Source organism: Embiotoca jacksoni, unplaced genomic scaffold (assembly GCF_022577435.1).
Source record: "Embiotoca jacksoni isolate LCO1_2020_lvr unplaced genomic scaffold, fEmbJac1.0.p SCAF_15, whole genome shotgun sequence".
Lineage (NCBI taxonomy): Eukaryota > Metazoa > Chordata > Actinopteri > Embiotocidae > Embiotoca > Embiotoca jacksoni.
Genome location: NW_027185285.1, coordinates 11,350,900 through 11,370,312, shown reverse-complemented (window position 1 = coordinate 11,370,312; position 19,413 = coordinate 11,350,900). Strand labels below are relative to the sequence as shown.

Sequence of the window (19,413 nt, the reverse complement as noted above, 5' to 3'; positions counted from 1 at the left end):
ATGGTGAACGGATTTTAGATACTGAAATGCAAATTCCTATTTAGGGTGTATTTTCTCTTTAACAGACATAAAGTATTCATCATTTACATTTGTATTACTATTGTGAAAAAAAAATGCATTCAAAATAACACAATATGTGCCACGCATACTGGCAGTAGTAAATCTGAATGCATGTATTGTATTATTATTATTATTATTATAAAGTTGTTTTAATTTGACGGTTTGGTAGCTCCCGGATTTTACGACAGCACTACGACCTCGTTTACGGCAGTTTTTGACAACCAGGCGCGGATTTTGTAAACAGAGCTAACGGTGCCGCTGTGTCTCAGGCCGAGGACAGCAGCTCCACCGCTGCCTGGAGGTGGACGGGCGGCTCCATGTGAGAAGGGCCAGGCATGCTGGTAGTGCAGCTCCTCGGGAGAGCTTTGCTTCGGTCGCAGCGGTTCGGGGTCCAGCGGAGGTGTTTCTGTGCGGCGCGGAGCGGCCGGTGGCCGGACATCCCGCCGGAGGCAGACATGATCCGGAGCCGGTCTCAGATCAAGCGGGTCCTCTGCGTGGCCGAGAAGAACGATGCGGCCAAGGGCATCTCGGAGATCATGTCCAGCGGCAGGGCCAGGAGGGTAGGTCAAGTCTGCTCACCAACAAACACCCCAAACAGATCAAACTCACAGTCGGTGTAGAGATTATAAATCCACCGACAAAAACAAGTCTCAAAAGTCTTTCCTGTACCTCCTGAAGTGAGTACATATTAATACAAATGACACATCTATGATTGTACCAGTACTGACTGCTTTCTTCTCTTTCTTTTTTTTTTTTTAGAGGGAAGGAATGTCAAAGTTTAATAAAATATACGAGTATGAATATCATCTCTTTGGTCAGGTAAGTGAAGCCAAGAGAAATAATGAAATCTGCACACATGCACCTGAATGTCCTCTGAATTTGACTTTGTCTCTGATTTGTCTCCACCAGAATGTGACCGTAACGATGACATCGGTGTCAGGTCATCTGCTCGGTGTGGAGTTTAAAGCACCGTTCCAGAAGTGGTAAATTTAAAAAAAATAAATACTTTCTTTTTGTGTGTGTGTGTGTGTGTGTATATTCAGCGTAGTACAGTATCATAACAACTGCTTGTTTTTGTACATTTTCTCCCCGAAGGCACAGCTGCAATCCTGTGCTGCTGTTTGATGCCGAAGTAGAGAAGTATTGTCCAGATAACATGATGCAAATCAAGGTACGCTCACTATGTTGGACGTCACTTCACGTTTGCGATCTTTCACTCATTTTCTGGTGTTATTGTGTGGACGATTATGATGTTTTTTTTGTGTGTTTGTTGCTGCAAATTTATGACTCTTTAATTCCCTCCCCGTTTATCCATCTAACCTTCTGTCTTTCCTTTCTTCCCTCCTTCTTCCCTCTCTTGTTACCCGTCCCTGACTCTCTCTCTGCAGCGGACACTGGAGAAGGAGGCGAGGCAATGCCAGGCCTTGGTCATCTGGACTGATTGTGACAGGGAGGGAGAAAACATTGGCTTTGAAGTCATAGATGTTTGCAAAGCAGGTATTGTAGTGATATTGTTATTGGTATTGTTATTGGTATTGTTATTGATATTGTTATTGCAGTGAATGTGCATCTAAACTCCATTTTGGGGAAAACTTTGATGAGAAATCTGATGCCACACACTTTTGTCTGCAAAGTAAATATGTTTGTGTAGATCGGTCCACAAAAGGATCCTCTTAATTCCGTGTGTGTGTGTGTGTGTGTGTGTGTGTGTGTGTGTGTGTGTGTGTGTGTGTGTGTGTGTTTTAGTGAAGCCGAGTTTGCAGGTCTTTCGAGCAAAGTTTTCTGAAATCACCCCCAACTCAATTCAGAGAGCATGTGAGACTCTAACGGAGCCGGATGCTAACATCAGCGATGCTGTTGATGTCCGCCAGGAGCTGGACTTGCGGATAGGTAAAGCTGGACTCACTTCAAAGAGACTCTCTGGGGATTATGGGATGGCTCAAAGAGTAATACTTCAGCATAATCACAAGTTTGAGCGCGATGACACATTTCAGTGGTGCTCCGGCTGATCTGAAAAAATGTCACATTGAATAGAAAGCCCTGTACGTTTGTAATGTAATCCTCTCGTGATCGTCTCCTGCAGGTGCATCCTTCACTCGATTCCAGACGCTTCGCCTGCAGAAGATCTTTCCAGAGTCTCTGGCCAATCAGCTGATCTCATACGGCAGCTGTCAGTTTCCCACTCTGGGCTTTGTGGTGGAGCGCTTCAAAGCCATCCAGGCCTTCATACCTGAGACTTTCTACAAGATCAAAGGTACAAACTCATCCATGCACAGACCCAGAACAGGTCCAGTGGAGATGCAATGATTCAGGTTTTACCAGGATATTCACTCCTTTCCTGCCTGTCTGTCTTTGTCTCAGTGCTCCATGAGGTGGACGAGGACGCTGTGGAGTTCAGCTGGAAAAGAAACCGACTCTTCAACCACACAGCGTGCCTGGTGCTCTACCAGATTTGCATGGAGGTATGTGCCTGTTTGTATGTTTTATGATGAGCACATTGTACCTGAACCCACTTTAGGTCAGCTGATGATTCTGTAGCTCTTTCTTCAGAACAAGTTAGCGACAAATCTGAGTTTTTTTTTTTCTTTGATTTCAGGTTTATGTGTGCAGACAGTAAAAAAAAAGTGTAAACATTGCTAATTTAAGGAGAGACCTCAATCTTTCTATACTCAAGTCTAAAGTATATTTTGAATACTGGTAAGTTATTGATTCTATGTTACAAACCTTGTTACGTTGACGTTCCTAGTTATTACTTTAATGATGCTTTTAGTTGTTTTTAGTATTCTTATTTGTAGCCGAATCCTTCATTCCTACCTTTCATTCTTGCAATAAGCTCATTAATGTGCTAGTTTCTAGTACCATGATGCCAAAGCTTAGTGATACCAACAGTTAACTGCTGCCCTGCCATAACCTCAACACAGGTTAGACTGTGCTTGTACTGAACTCAAATTAAAATATACAGTGGTTCACAACAGTGAAATTTCAAAAATGTATTTGACAAAGAATTCGAATAATTGCTTTGATGTAATAAGCTGCGTCATATGTGTGGAGTTCACAGATCTGCAGTATAAAATCATGGATGTTAATGTGATGTGTGATGTCTACGAGTCAGTGGGCCTGTCAGCCCGTTTCAGCTACAGTCAGAAATAAACGGGTCCTGTGGTGTGAAGTTTTGGACCAGACAGCCCTCAGCCTCTTGGCAGTAATTACAAAAAAAAAGTTTATGTCTGGGTTGGTCGTGATCTATCATGGATGTTAATGCTCACGGCAGTTTGGAGCTAATCACCCTCTCAGTGGAGGGAATGATGCACTGCAGTCTGGCCTTGTCTTGGCAGTGGCAGCAGCGTACCAGATGGTGGTGGTGGAGGTGAGGTTGGACTCAATGGCAGTAGTATACAATGAGTTTAGAGCATTGAGCTTAAAGTTGTTTTGACCACACTAGAGCACCAGACGGTCAGTCTCCCACCTGCAGGCACTCTCATCCCATCACCCCAGCTCACTCCAACATGCTGTAATCCAGATTTTCAGATTAAAAATCGACCACTCTTACGCATTGAAAAGATCCTGTATCCCCCATCTGAATCATGTATTTGAAGACGGAGCCGTGAGACTTCGCAAAAGAGTCTCGGTGTGGTAATGGTTTTCTACAATTTTCACTTTTCACTATTCATCCGCCTTCAGTGTTTGAACAAACAAAAAATATGGCTAATAGCTAAAGATCTTTTCAAAAATATGTGTCGGACAGTGGTGGTCTGGCTGGAAGTGGCTGGTGCTGGTGGGGGTGGTATGGGTGCCACTGGGGGCTGTTGGTCTACACCAAAGTGCCGGCAGGCCACAGCAGAAAGCTTGTGAAGACCCTAGGCTACATCCAGCATCCAGACCTCCTGCTTATACAATTAACAGACTGACTACAGTTTAATGTTTTAGTTTCTCTCCCTGTCCTTTTTTTTTTTTTTTAATCAAGAATATACATTATTCTCTATTTTACCAGCCTTGTTTCACTGTTATTGTCTCAACATCTGCATGTATTCTGTCCATATCACAGTTTTGTCATTGTGTTGTATTCTTTTTTTGTTTTTTTTTATGTTGCTTTGGTTTGTTGTTCATAAAAATGCCAAATCAGGTCAAAACAATTATACAATACAATAATCATACTGCAATGAGGGCTGATAATAACACAACCACAGTCATGATCACCCACACACTCTCTGTGTGTTCACGATGGTCATTTCTGTTTTGATTTTGTTGTAATTTGTATGATAGTGTTGGTACATGTTGTTGTGTTATGATCTCCTGTTGGTTGGTCCAGCCTCAACATCTTTTTGTTTCAAACCTTGTGGTTTTGCTTCTGATGACAGGATGGAGGTGTCATCTGAGTCTATGACTGTCATAGAAAAACACGTATTGTTTGCCAACGAGGCTGACAAACGCTGTGATTATCACTTAGTTCGTTTTCACTGTTTCCCACTGAGCGAGATGTGAGTATCAGAAGGAAAACTCAGGTCAGACAAACACTAATACTGTACATCCTTGTACATCAGGGATCAGTCAAACATCTACAGTTCCTCCTTTACTTTGGTTCATGGAGAGATAGCAAAGAAACACTAGTTGGTAGTTGGTAAAATTGCATTACATGCACCTGTATATATTTAACATTAAATTTTGTGTGAAACTCTCAATATCTTTTATTTTAAAGGAAGGATGTGATTGGTAAGGCCACCCTGCAGCTCTTTTTAGCTGTGCACTCAGGGTCTGATTCTGGTAAGGGTGCTGAGAAATCAGGCAAAGCCAGTAAAGAGATCTCTGCATTATACATTAAAACTGCACTTATCAATGTTTTTATAGTAACAGGATGACGTGATTGTGTACAGCAGAATGTGAAACAGGTCACTTGTAGTGACAAAGCCACACAGAATCAGCTTAACTCTGCAGTTCATCGCAACTCCACTGAGCTGTGTTTGATTTTTCTGTCCTGCACGAGGAAGAAAATCAATTAATGGTTTTATTTGCAGTCTTGATCTCCATAAAAAGATATTTTTGTAGTTTTAAGTACTAAAAAACATCTTAATATAGTTCTAAATCTCCCTTCTTAAGATTCTCTCTGAGATCTATCAACAAAAGACAGTTTGTGTCCATGTATTTAAGACACATTGATATCAATGACCATCTCTTCTGATTGGCTGACACGCCCAGGCCAACCACAGGTTTTCTTCAGTTGTGGCTTGCTGGGTAGTGGGTCATGCAGAGGGCGGACATATGGCATTAGTGTGAGTTTGTGACATCACAAATTTATGTCCCAAGCGGCACAGCTGCTGAATACAGGTTGTGTCCATTTCTCTGTGTACACTTTCACAGTATTTATACAGCATGTAGACCTGCTATATATTTAAAAAAGAAACATAAATCTCACTTTACACAAAACAGGATCTTTAAATGTTCTCTGTGCAGTTTTCTTACACATTAAACTTAAAAGGTCAGTGTTCTTCTCAAAAAAACACACCACGTGTTTCCTTGAGGTTTAACAAACAAGTTCAATGAACTTCCTTCCTCATAAAACATTTGCAAAGAATTTTTTTTTCTCACTTATGAAACTATCATTGTGGCACATACAGTATCTGTATATCTGCAGCAAAAGTGTTTTCAAGCTCTGACTTTTTTTTCAGCTTTACAAAATTAGACTTTTGCACTTAATGGACTAATGACCATTTGCATGATAAAACACCGCTGCAGAGAACTATTAAACTCCTCTTTCATTGTTGGAGTTTTAATTTCATGAGTTAAAAAATGTTTGACCATTGTTCTCGCACCTCGAAATCTACTCTGAAGCTGGGGGCGTCCAGAGGCCCCACGGTTAAGAGCCATGCTAATGAAAAGTGCAACAACACCAGAGTACCTATTTTTGCATGTTAACACCTCACTCTTGCCAATGCTGCCTGTATTTCTTTCAACTGTTGCAATTAAATAAAGGTAACATGATAAAAAATATCTTAAAAGAAAGACGGTCTGGGGTTAACCCTACCTATACCAGGTGCAAAATGGCTTTATGTTGAAACACATCCTGCAACATATGAGAGTATAGTTGTCTTGACAACATATTGATGTCATTTTGATCACGCAGATGAGTGTATTTATCTAATATAAATCCTAGATTATACCATGGACCTGCACCAACTCTGTTTGTGTGTTTTGTACTTGCAGATATAAGTGCATCTACACGTGTATAACTGCTGCTGCAGTTGTTTGGATGCCACAGTTGATTTTCAAAGTGTTGTCGAACTGCTTGAATACGATGAGTTAAAGCCACATGTGTAAAGAGAGTATAATTTTATTCATTTCCAGGATCCCATAGCAACAGTCACCTCAGTAACCAGCAAACCGAAGAGCAAGTGGAGGCCGCTGCCTTTGGACACCGTGGTAAGAATACAAAGTTAAACAACTGCACACACAAACACACACATAATGTACTCTCTATCTTAAAACACATTTGTTAATAGACAACCGCAGCTGAGTCGTTAGAGCGCAAACCACAAGGGCGGAAATGACTTTAGCAGTGAGCCCCCAGTTTGATTCAAAGCCGGCTAGACTTTACTGCAGGTCATTCACCTGCTGTCTTTCCCCAGATTTATTTCTATCTGCACTGAATGATTTGAATTAAGTTGAAAATGTAAGAAAGGCTGAATGTGTCCCTGCTTTGTTAGACTACAAACAGTCCTCTGTGGTTCTGACTCACAGGAAATGGAGAAACTGGCATCTCGGAAGTTGAGAATAGGTGCCAAGGAGACCATGAAAATTGCAGAAAAACTCTACACCCAAGGGTGAGTGTGTGAACTTCTGAATGAGCAGTATTTCAGGTAATGTACATGCTTTGCAGGGAGCCAAGTATTGTCTCGGTCTGACCATATGCTGAATTCCGTTTTCTTTCATTTGAACTTCAGTCTTTTAGTTTACCCGTTTGTCAAAGTTGCTGTAAACACCATCTGGCAGCTCAGGAGTGTGACTGATGAGTTAACCAGTGGCGTCACATTTCCAGGGCATTTCTTCTCTGTTTGTGTGAATATGATTTGTAACTTCTTTTTTTCTTCTTCTTCTGCTCAGGTTCATCAGCTATCCTCGTACAGAGACGAACATATTTCCCGCTAACCTGGCCCTCGGCCCGCTGGTGGAGCAGCAGACGCAGAGCCAGAACTGGGGGACGTTTGCCCAGCGGGTGCTCGACCAGCCAGGGGGACCAAACCCACGGGAGGGGAAGAAGTCTGACCAAGCCCACCCTCCCATACACCCCACCAAGTTCACTAACACACTGCAGGTAGGATGGCAGCATGAACAATTTATACATGTCCTTATAATTTGAAATGTTGCCCTCTTGGGACTTAATATAGACTGCTCAAAAAAATAAAAGGGAACATTTAAACAACACATCCAAGATCTCAATGAATGAAATATTCCAGATGAAAATCTTTATTCATTACATAGTGGAATGTGTTGAGAACAAAATAACATAAGAATGATCAATGGAAATCAAAATCATTATCCCATGGAGGTCTGGATTCAGAATCATACTCAAAATAAAAGTGGAAAAATCAGATCACAGGCTGATCCAACTTCTGTGGAAATTCCTCAAGACAAGTCAAAATGAGGCTCAGTAGTGTGTGTGGCCTCCATGTGCCTGTATGCACTCCCTACAACGCCTGGGCATGCTCCTGATGAGACCACGGATGTTCTCCTGAGGGATCTCCTCCCAGACCTGGATCAAAGCATCAGTCAACTCCTGGACAGTCTGTGGTGCGACGTGGCGTCGGTGGACGGAACAAGATGATGTCCCAGATGTGCTGGATTGGATTCAGGTCTGGGGAACGGGCAGGCCAGTCCATAGCATCAATGCCTTCATCATGCAGGAACTGCTGACACACTCCAGCCACATGAGGCCGAGCATTGTCATGCATCAGAAGGAGGCCAGGGCCCACTGCACCAGCATATGGTCTTCAATGGGTCTGAGGATCTCATCCCGGTACCTAATGGCAGTCAGGGTACCTCTGGCTAGCACATGGAGGGCTGTACGGCACTCCAAAGAAATGCCTTCCCAGACCGTCGCCAAACCGGTCACGCTGGAGGATGTTGCAGGCAGCAGAACGTTCTCCACGGCGTCTCCAGACTCTGTCACGTATGTCACATGTGCTCAGTGTGAACCTGCTCTCATCCGTGAAGAGCACAGGGCGCCGATGGAGAACCTGCCAATCTTGGTGTTCTCTGGCAAATGCCAATCACCCTGCACGGTGTTGGGCTGTAAGCACAGGCCCCACTTGTGGATGTCGGGCCCTCGTACCACCCTCATGGAGTCTGTTTCTGACAGTTTGAGCAGAAACATGCACATTAGTGGCCTGCTGGAGGTCATTTTGTAGGGCTCTGGCAGTGCTCCTCCTGTTCCTCCTTGCACAAAGGAGCAGATAGCGGTCCTGCCGCTGGGTTGTTGTCCTCCTACGGCCCCCTCCACGTCTCCTGGTGTACCGGCCTGTCTCCTGGTGTCTCCTCCGTGCTCTTGACACTGTGCTGACAGACACAGCAAACCTTCTTGCCACAGCATGCATTGATGTGCCATCCTGGATGAGCTGCACTACCTGAGCAGCTTCTGTGGGTTGTGGACACCGCCTCATGCTACCTCTAGAGGTGAGGGCACTGGCAAAATGCAAAAGTTACCAAAAATCAGGCAGAAAGGACGAGGACAGAGAAATGGTCTGTGGTCACCACCTGCAGAACCGTTCCTTTCTAGGGTTGTCTTGATAATTGCCTCATTTCCACCTGTTGTCTGTTCCATTTGCACAACAGCAGGTGAAATTGATTCACAATCAGTGTTGCTTCCTAACTGGACAGGTTGATTTCCCAGAAGTGTGACTGACTTGGAGTTACATTGTGTTGTTTCAGTGTTCCCTTGATTTTTTTGAGCAGTGTATTTGGATATGTTGACAAAAGCAGTAACAAATCTTTTTCTGCTGCAAAATGTTCTTGTTTTTGACATTCTTAACACAGAACTAGTCCCCGTTATATCCTTCCAAGGTTTTTTTTAATAACAGGACAGAAACAATTACCTCAAGGTTTCACCCTTAGTCTGTAGCAGCCCAAAGTCACACAAGTTGCAATCATGCAGGATGATTTTACAGTTATAGTCAAAAGAAAAATACTGATCAGGTCTAAAGGGAGATTTTTTTTTTGGTCCCTTTTTTCTTATTTTTTTGTCTGATGAGTAGTTTATGAACTTTGTAAACTATTGCCTGCACATTTTTGCACACATGGACTTGTGGGAAAAAACACAAACATCTTGAAATGATAGCCGTCCACTTCCATTCTTCCCAGGGAAATGAGGGGCGTGTTTACGAGTTCATTGTCCGGCACTTCCTGGCTTGTGTATCCCAGGATGCTTTGGGGCAGGAGACTGTGGTTGAGATAGACATCGCTCAGGAAAAGTTCTCCGCCTCGGGGCTCATGATCATTGCAAGGAACTACCTGGACGTTTACCCGTACGACAGGTGGACCACCAAGGTATGTCAGAGCTGTTAATTCTCAACTCTGTGAACTAACTGTACCAGGGTTTAGGTCTAAGCCATCTAATACAATTTATTTTTCAATCACCAGTCTCAGCTAAAGGGAGCACAAACTAAACAAACACAGCTTCATTAGATACCAGCTCCTCCTGCTTCTTGCTGCCCGTGTGCGATCTAATCCAGTAAATCTGTTCTGTAGTTGATCCCAGTGTACGAACAAGGCTCCCAGTTCCAGCCGTCGGCTATCGAGATGCTGGACGGACAGACGAGCCCTCCGCAGCTGCTCACTGAAGCCGACCTCATAACACTGATGGAGAAGCACGGCATTGGTAGGTTGCAGACACACACAGCCGCAAACTCTGTTTCTAATGTGTGTGTGAATTCACAAATCCACAAATTAGAAACAAGAAACTATTGATGAATCCAAATGAAATTTGTACACAAAAATTTGACACCCATGCCCTTTGTCAGATTTTCACGAGACCCAGTATCAAATCTTCTATCACGGTTTAGAATATTTTCATTTATACTTATTGTAAACTTTACAAAAACGTCCTCAATTTTCTGGTCAATTTAAAGGAGGAAACCATTTGTTTATAAAATTGGTATGTTCTTTCTCATCGTTGACTTCAAAACCTGACAAATGAACATATTTCATCACGCTGGTACAAAAACCTTGTACTTACATTATTACCATAAAGCAGTCCTCCTCATTGATGTGCAGCATTGTCTGCAATAGATAAAAATATAATTTTCCCTGGGGATGATTGTTGACCTGTTTGCACAAAATCAGATCAACATTACTGGAAGCAAACCTTGGAAACAACTTAGCGACTCTTTTGTCATCGTCATTTCTCAGTCTATGTTTAAAATGAGAGGTGACCGGGCCTTTTCTGTCCGAGCCCCTCAGTTGTGGAATGACTTACCGGAAGAGATCAGGGAAGATAACACACCGTATTCTTTCAGATCACTCTTAAAAACTCACTATTTTAGAGTCGCTACTTATGGATTTCACTGTTTTAATTGATTTATTGTTTGTTTTATTATTGTATTTTATGACAATATTTTTTTAACTGTTGCTCATTGTTTTTGAAAACGTTCGTAAAGCACTGCAACCTGGTTTTTAAGATTAAATTCATCTTAATTAAGACTATTAAATAAAGATATTATTATTATTATCATTTGTGACGAGAACATAAACTTTGTTTATTCTGTGTTAACTGCTTCATGTCTGATGTAAATTGTACTCTACTTACTGTGTATTTCAGGCACAGATGCAACCCATGCAGACCACATTGAGACCATAAAGAGTCGCATGTATGTGGGCTTGACTCAGGACCAGAGGTTTCTCCCTGGAGAGCTCGGCATGGGACTGGTGGAGGGTATGTGCACACACACGGACACACACACACACACACACACACACACACACACACACACACATACACTCTCGTCATACCACAATACTGTAAGCTTTAATACACAGAGATGTTGACAAGCTTCCTTTCTGTCATTGTCCCTGGCACTCGGTTATGCTACCTATCAACTGTGTATATGTGTGTTTGTTTAGGTTATAACTCGATGGGCCACGAGATGTCGAAACCAAACCTACGTGCTGAATTGGAGGCGGACCTCAAGCTGGTGTCCGAGGGCAGGAAGAACAAACGGAGCGTGTTGCAGCACCACGTCCAGAAATACAAGACTGTTTTCATCGAGTCTGTCAAGAAGGCAAAGAAGTTAGTCGCTTATGATTATTTCATATTTGTTCACAATGATGGATTACTTACACCTTCCCTGTGATCACTGCAGGTAACTTTCTGTTGTTCCCTCAGGTTGGATGAAGCTCTGTCTCCATATCTGGGTGCAGCTCAGGAGATCACTGAAGTAGAGCAGCAGGACATGGAGATCCCGCTGCCCGTGAGAAAGTGCCCTCACTGTGGTCGGGACATGGTGCTGAAGAAGAGGAGGGAGGGAAACAGGTGAGACGAGGCGAAGAACTGGAAATTAAATGATGCAATCTCTGATATGCATTAAGTTTGCCTTATATTTCTTATATTTTTTTAAACTCCTTCAAAAGGCGAAGCAGATTATTCTGTTCACACGCCACACATTAAAGAACCATGCTGAACATGTTTTAGCTCCTTAACGACAAATTAAATGCACATTAGTTTGGAATAAGTGGCAGAGGACGAGATTGGCATGTAATACGTAATCCATCACAGTGAACATTTAGTAACTTAGTTTTTTTTTATCAAAGTTGTGTATTTATTGCATTGTAATGTATACTGTTGGAGCAGCACCATTTATTTCAACAATCTGTAAAATTCATGCTGAATTATTCCTTTAAAACATCTGCGTTTGTTGATTCGACTCTCTAACAACGCGGCTCATACATAAAAACACTCTGGAACCCACACCAACAAGGAGAAGCTTTAAAAACAGGCCTTGAACTCGTAACATAACCTTCACACAAAGTAATATAAAATATTCACAATTATAGATTCCCTGTATCAAAAGCAAGTTTCGCGTTGTTGCATGAAGGCAAAAAGCAGTCTAAGAAAATACAGTATACTTAGTAAAATGATGAAAATAACTTGTTGTTCTTCTTCTTTCTTTCACGCGTCTGACGTGCTGTGTGTCCCGCTGCAGTAAGTACCTGTCATGTGTGGGCTACCCAGCCTGCAAGACAGCGGTGTGGTTCCCCGACATGGTGCTTGAGGTCAACAGAGATGACAGCATTTGTCCCACCTGTCAGCCCCACCCCATTCACATGTGAGTAATGATTTTTATGCTCAAAAATGTCAAAGGTATGATGTCATTATATTAACAGGTCGGAATATTACTATTATCACTGATTCTTTTTGAACATATTATTCCAGAGTATTCCCTCAATGTTTCTTTAGGGCTTATGTGCTGTGGTAGCGGGGTGGGGGGGGCCGTTATTTGACATAATTTCGGACTATTATCTTTAAAAATGCCATAGAAATATGAATCACCAAACACTGGTCAAAGAAAGCCTTTAGTAAAGCTATAGTAGTTTAGGGGCTGTGAAGGAGTGCTTGGGGGCTGCACCAAAGTGTTACAGTGGTTGAGATAAAGTCTGCATACCAATATTATCGTAATTGACAGTATATGACAGGCTTAATCTTTGTTGTCTGTCTCGTCCCAGTCTAAAACTTTATGGAAATGTAGTGCTAAATCTTTGCCGTACCCAACCAGTAGAGGGAAAAAGAAAAAAGATTTAAAATACCAGCTGACAATCTGTTTGCCACACAGCTTTTTCAGAAAGTAAAGAATATTTAAGAGCTGTGATTGTAAACAGTCGACCATCACTGATTTATCCATAAAAAATATTTAAAAAAATTATTGCTTGTCATATTAACCTGCTGCAGAAATAATAATTTAATATTACTTTGAAATTGATTTGAATTATACCACACTACTGGTTGGGAGTCACTATGCATCATGTTATTTAAACATGTAAATGTTCATTAAAGATATAATTGTCTACTCAGACTGGCAGTAACTACGCGCACATTTTTGTCTCAGAGGTCAATTTAGTGCTGAAGACCTGCAGTGTTTTATTTTGCTCTCTCCTGTGCAAACAGCAACAAACACAGAGTGGCTTCACGAGGCCAAGAAATTTGTCAAAATTCTTGTTTACACAAGTAGGCGTGAACCCCTTGAGCACGTGCCTCTGCTCAGTCCAAATATAGGGCGCGCGCTCGCAGTGAGCCAAAGTACCAGCATCTGTTACCATAGCAACCAATCTGGTACAGAGCTCAAAGTTGAGCTACAGCACTTCAGTGTTTTTTAATCAGATTTCACACAGGAGCTTTAAGCTCACTGGAGAAGTTCAGCTGCTGTTTGCAGCAGATGTGTGCAGGAATAAACTGTTGCTTTCTGCTACCTCACTGGTCGCCACGGCAACTTGTATCATAACAACTTTTGTCTCACGCATGTCAAAAATGCCACTTTCTGATGGATGTTTATCCTCCGTCTATCACTGAGTTCTGGGTTTAATTAATGTGTATCAGAAATGGCTTTTATATTTCCATCAAAAGTCACACAAACAAATTTCTGCTGTGCCCTTTTATAAATATGCTCTTAGTATACCCGGCTGAGGGACAAACTGTTACATTTCAATTTTGATAATCGGGGGGCATTATTACTGCACGGCTTATAATGATGAGGAACGCAGGAAACGAGGGAACGAAGGAGGGTGCTAACAGGTTCCTGTTCAAACCTGGCAATAACATGCGTCTCTATATGTGCCTACTGTGACCACTTGTGATCGGATCTTACTTCCCCACTTTATATGCAAATCAACATAATGTACAAATACAAGTAAATAAGCATGTGAACACGTACAGACCACAGGAGAGAAATCAATGCCAACAGGCCGTTAACAAAATATGAAATTCTTGCTCACTGGAGCCTCATTTTTAATGTGCTGATCTTTGGAGATTTATGACATATTTTGTTGTTTGTTTCCCAATCACGGTGGTTCAGGCTGATTATTCAGTTACTCCAGCAGGTTTGTGAGGGTCGGGCTCTGCGCCGCGGTGGATAAATGAACTGTGCAAGGGGGCAGCGGCTCTTCCACAGCTGTGGGTCTTATGTGGGTCAGAAATTACAGACGAGATAAATTAAAGAAAAATAAACTCAGAGGAGCCTTTGGTCAGACGCGTCAGACGTGTTCATATTCAATAAACAGCTGCTTTATGGCCTCTCGTTAGGTTTGCAGCTAAATCTCCACTGCTGTTTGTGTACTTCAGCTGAACTCAGCAGACTCACGCAGGATATTTGTTACAGTAGCAAAAGATTTATAAGAAGAGCAGATCTTTAGGTGGAAGAAAAAAAAGCAACAAACCTGCTGTCAGGGGACGGTCACATGCGGAAACACCGGGTCAGATATAAACACAGTTGCATTCAATATTTTGATTTCTAATATTTCAATTACTTTGAGTTGACCATTTCTGATTGGATCACCCAGAACGCATGTTATTTCCAAGTGTGAAAGTGGGTCATAGGTTCCCAGCCAGATGGTTGTTGAGGTTGTATGTTATGCTTTGTTACCATTTGCAGTTCTCCAATTCACTAAAACCTGGTTGTTTCTGTGGATTTGTTCGGTCATTACATTTTATGATAACACGCGATAAGCTTTAAGATCACCACTTTGCTGAACTAAGAAACTCTTACAACTTTTTACCAAAACATCCAAACACAAATTTTTGTGCACAAGTGCAAAAGGTACTCGCATGATGTTACTGTTGAACTGCAACTCATCATTTAATAAATCCAGATGTCCTCCATGTTTCATTCATTTCCTTTTAAATAATTTATCATCACCTTTAAGCTCATGACTTATGTATGTAATTATTATTATTATGTAATTATTATGTACTCATGACAAGATGTCAGCTTGCACATCAGAGTCATTATGACTCATCTTCTGTGGACCATGAATATCAATATAATGGCCAGGGGTATTTTTTGTTAATGTGTACAATCAAAGTATTGTGTAGTAGGAGTGGGATGTTTTAACAGTAACACTGGTTATTCTTTATACATTTTTTTCTCTGCTCATGTCCTCTGCACTGTCCAGTGTTTAACAAGTTGGTCTGATGGACAAAATATGGTGCTACCTCCTTGAAATGACCTCCGGTGCTCTATTCTGATTTATGTATCCTACAATTTTTCCTATTACAAGGCAACAAATGCCATAATATTAGTTCATGTAATGTATCTATGAAGACGGACAGTAAAAGGTTTTACCCAAGTACCTGAGAATTTACGGAGTCTGTTTACATAAAAACGTCTTTCTTTCTGTTTTGTCTGTGTTGGATTGCAGCCCAGTGTAGCAGAGTTCAGTTTGCAGCTCTGTCAGAGTAACGTGTACACTGAGGCTGACTCCTGTGTGTCCTCCCATCCTCAGGTTAAAGTTCAAGTTCCGCAGGGGCAGTCTCCCTCCCATGATGCCTCTGGACTTCGTTGGCTGCATTGGCGGATGTGACGAGACACTCAGAGAGGTGCTGGATCTGAAATATCTCAGAGCAGGGGGAGGTGGAGGAGGAGGTGGTGGCGGTGGTGGAAGGGGAGGAGGCGGAAGGGGAGGAAGAGGAGATGACCCTCGTCCTCCAGCTCCGAGGCCCCCCAGACCACGGCAAACCAGACCTCCCAGTGCTAATCCTCGGCCTTCCCTTCCTCCGGTCCCCTCCTGGAACCCGCAGCCAAGATCCCCTCCAGGCGACGCTTTGACTGGAGACACCAACAGTGATATCATTGTGTGTAACTGCGGTCAGGAGGCATCCCTCCTGACGGTGCGCAAAGATGGCCCCAACCAAGGTCGCCAGTTCTACGGGTGCAGCAGCAGGAGCTGCAGCTTCTTCCTGTGGGCAGATCAACCGAGTCAGGACGGGGCGGCGGCGGCGGCGCAGAGTCGAGGGCTTCCGCCGGCAGCGCCGAGGACTTCGCAGCCTCCGAGGCCCTCTCTGGGCTTCAGGAACACGTCTGGAGGAGGCAGAGGGCAGGACGTGGGCGCAGGAGGCCACGCTGAACAGACGATGTGCAACTGTAATGAGACAGCTGTGACACGTACGGTGCAGAAGGACGGTCCAAACAAGGGCCGGATGTTCTACGTCTGCGGGAAACCGAGAGAGCAGCAGTGCAACTTCTTCCAGTGGGCTGACGAGAACGTGCCCCCCCCAGGTAGGAATCACACACGAATACATTTCAACCCTCATTGACACGACACGTGTGTACGTTGTGGAGTTTTTTGCGATGCTCAGCTGCCATCAAGCTTGTGAACAGCTCAAACTCAAAATGTTGGAGAGTTGGGTTTTTTTCTCCTCGTGCCTTGTTTCAAAGTTTCAGAGATTTTTTTTTCTCGCCACTGTAAATGCAGAACTCAAATTTGTACTCTTACCCTAACCTAAACCTCTTGTACCTTTATCTTTAAAGCCTCTTTACTTTCAAACATTCCCTTAAAGGAGTGTGCACTAGTGAAAATGTCCCCATTGCAGTGATGTCCTCACTATGATCGTTTAAAGGTGGAACGGTTCCTTATGTAGGGTTTTCCCTGGTTTCTGGAGTGCATATGTGCTGTGGTAGCAGTGGGTGGTGGTGGGCAGTTATTGGACTAAAAACTGTGCATTTTCACATAATTTTTGACTATCATCATCATCATCATCAGTATATTTACTGAAAAAAGTCTGCATTCAAAATAATAATCACCAAACACTGGTAAAACAAAGATTACAGAGAAGCTGCTGTGAAAAAAAAAAAAAAAAACCTGGGTGCTGCACCTAATGTTCCAATGGTAGGAAAAACCCATATAGTAACACAAGGACACACACACACACACACACACACAGTGACACACTCATCGAAGGCTGCAAACGGCATTGTCAGTTGGTCGGCCCACACTGATGCAGCTCAACAATCACTGGATGGAGTCCCATGACATTTGGTTCAGACAATCACAGTCCCTTCAGCATGAATTGAAATCAGTCCCTTTTCGTCATTATCGGGGTAAAACGTCCGTTTGCCCAACACTTTAATTCATGATCAGAAACTTGTGAAACTAATGATGTTTCCACCACATGAATGTAGTTGCTGCCTTTAAATGGAACTCGTGAGCTCGTGGTTATGACACGAGAAGTCGTGTGTGCTCGGCTTTCATCTGGCTCAATCCTAAAACCACCATTACGAGACAACAGCAACATGGACGCCGTCTAGAAGCCGCAGAGGTTAAAAAAAAATTAGCACGTGAGCAGGCGGGTAACGTAATGCAGGAAAGGCTCTTTATTTAGGTCAACGCCCAACAAAAAAATGTACTTCCCATATCTTCCACCATTTCAGTCAACGTCAGCAGATACGTCACAACTCGTGAACCAGGAACTTTTAGAAAGTTCTTTGGTTCGACATCGTGATTACACAACAAGAGGGGTTCATATGGACTCTTCTCGTGAATACAGTGAACATGAACGCAGCAAGTGCCAATTGGCACGTTAGCATTCTAGCTAAACGAAGAGGTTGACGCTGGTTAAGATTGAACCTTCATTTTAGCACTGTCATGTTAGTATATTATCACATCCTTACAGAACAGCTCGCATGGATGTAGTGATTTTGGAGGTGCGCTTGATTTGATTAAATATAGCTACCTTTTGTCACTGTTTCTACCTGCTGGGTCTGATTTTGACCATTACATTTTACTCTCTTTGAAATTTGCATACTTCATATAACTTCATTTGCAGTGCATTTCACTTTATTCGTCAAATTGTCTGACTGGCATAATATGGCAGCAGATAATGCTTTCTGTTTGCGTTATAAAACACAGCATGTTTATCCAAAAAAAGCAGACAAGATGGAAACTCAGATCAAGCATCAGAGAGGGAGAGATATCACCCTCCCTTATTTAACGGTTGAAGAAAAAAAAAAAAGGAAAAGAAGAAAAAAAAAAAAGCTGTCACGACTCACAAACACAGAGACCTTGAGGTATCGACACACGAGGTAGACTCCATCTCTTCAGTCACAGCTCACAGATACTTCTTTGATGCTTGTTTACACAGTGGCCTCTAATCATGTCATGTGGTTGTTTTGAACTCTGCTCCCCTGCATCAGGTGGTTTTGGTGGTGGATTTAATGGTGGTGGAGACGGCGGGAGGAAGGGGAAGAAGATAACGGGAGATGGCGCCGCTAACAAACCGCCCGCGGTTAAGAAACCTCGCACCTGCGGCATCTGCCGCATGCCGGGACACACCCGAGTCACCTGTCCTCAGCGATGACCGCTGTCCGTGCCGGAGATGCTCGGGAGCTGTGTGGAGTGATTGAGGACCAAAACTCAACGGATTTTATTGTGAAAAATACAGCTCAGATTATACAGCAAGTTTCTCTTCACAGGCGATGGATCTTCTTCCGGGATAAAAAAAAAAACAACAACAATGAACCAAGTAGCATTTTAATAAAAGCCCGAGGAGGAAAAGGACGGCTTTGAGTGCAACACCAAAGTCATGAATGGCGCTAAACAAATTCTGTTTCCTGTTTGCTGTGTGCCACATGTCTGCGAGGGGACTGTCCCCGACAGAAACTGCAACTTTTCCTTTTGTTTTTACCCAACACTGATCTCTCGGGTGTCCTCAGATCTGCATTGTTCAAGATGTTTGGCTCTTTTTGGACCCCTTGGAGGAAAAGACATTCAACATGAAGTTTACCTTTTGTCCTGCTACCAAGCTCACCAGTTACTTTTATCTGTACAGAAACTGAAATGTCAATAAAAAAAAAAAGTTAATGCTGGACTATTAAATTTAACATATTTCCTAACTTGTTGAACTTTATTAATAAAGAGACGTGCGTTTCCAACTCTGTCGCTGCCAGAGGAAAAATCTCCAAACTCGAGAAGAGACGTAGCACCGCTGCAGCACTCTGAGGTGTTGAGCTACTTTTAATACTTGTAGGTGTTTGTAACCACAGTAACCTCAAACTGCAGGTAATTGGAAAACTGCTCATCTGGCCTTGGATCAAATTATTGCCTCGTCTATTGTGTTTCACTGTATTCACATTCCTCACAGCTTGACTGAGAGCAGCTGGAGGACGGCGACAGCCACAGCAGTGCTGACTTTAATTAATAAACATCTCTGTAAAAGTGTATTTGCACACAGTTTCTGACTAACAAATTAATGGCGTATGTAAGAGTGTGAATTGACATGTTCGTTTTTGGTCCTCTTCGCCATCCCTCACCATACAGTAGTGAGTTTTATTTTTGTTTGTTTGTTTCTATTTGTTGATTTGTGAAGGTGGTTGTTGTCGGGAGAAT

At 42.7% G+C, this 19,413-nt stretch overlaps 1 protein-coding gene across 1 annotated transcript; it reads left to right on the top strand.

The window, feature by feature from the left end:
- Positions 1-302: 302 nt before the first annotated feature.
- On the top strand, positions 303-18,920 carry top3a (DNA topoisomerase III alpha). The gene is made up of 19 exons (XM_069149590.1): positions 303-620; positions 820-879; positions 970-1,043; positions 1,156-1,231; positions 1,449-1,557; positions 1,807-1,950; positions 2,144-2,314; positions 2,422-2,522; positions 6,400-6,474; positions 6,793-6,875; positions 7,156-7,366; positions 9,409-9,594; positions 9,796-9,925; positions 10,865-10,978; positions 11,167-11,332; positions 11,429-11,575; positions 12,246-12,368; positions 15,535-16,307; positions 18,222-18,920. The coding sequence occupies exons 1-19, from the start codon at positions 396-398 to the stop codon at positions 18,383-18,385; spliced, it is 3,132 nt and encodes a 1,043-aa protein (XP_069005691.1). The 5' UTR covers positions 303-395; the 3' UTR covers positions 18,386-18,920.
- Positions 18,921-19,413: the final 493 nt, after the last annotated feature.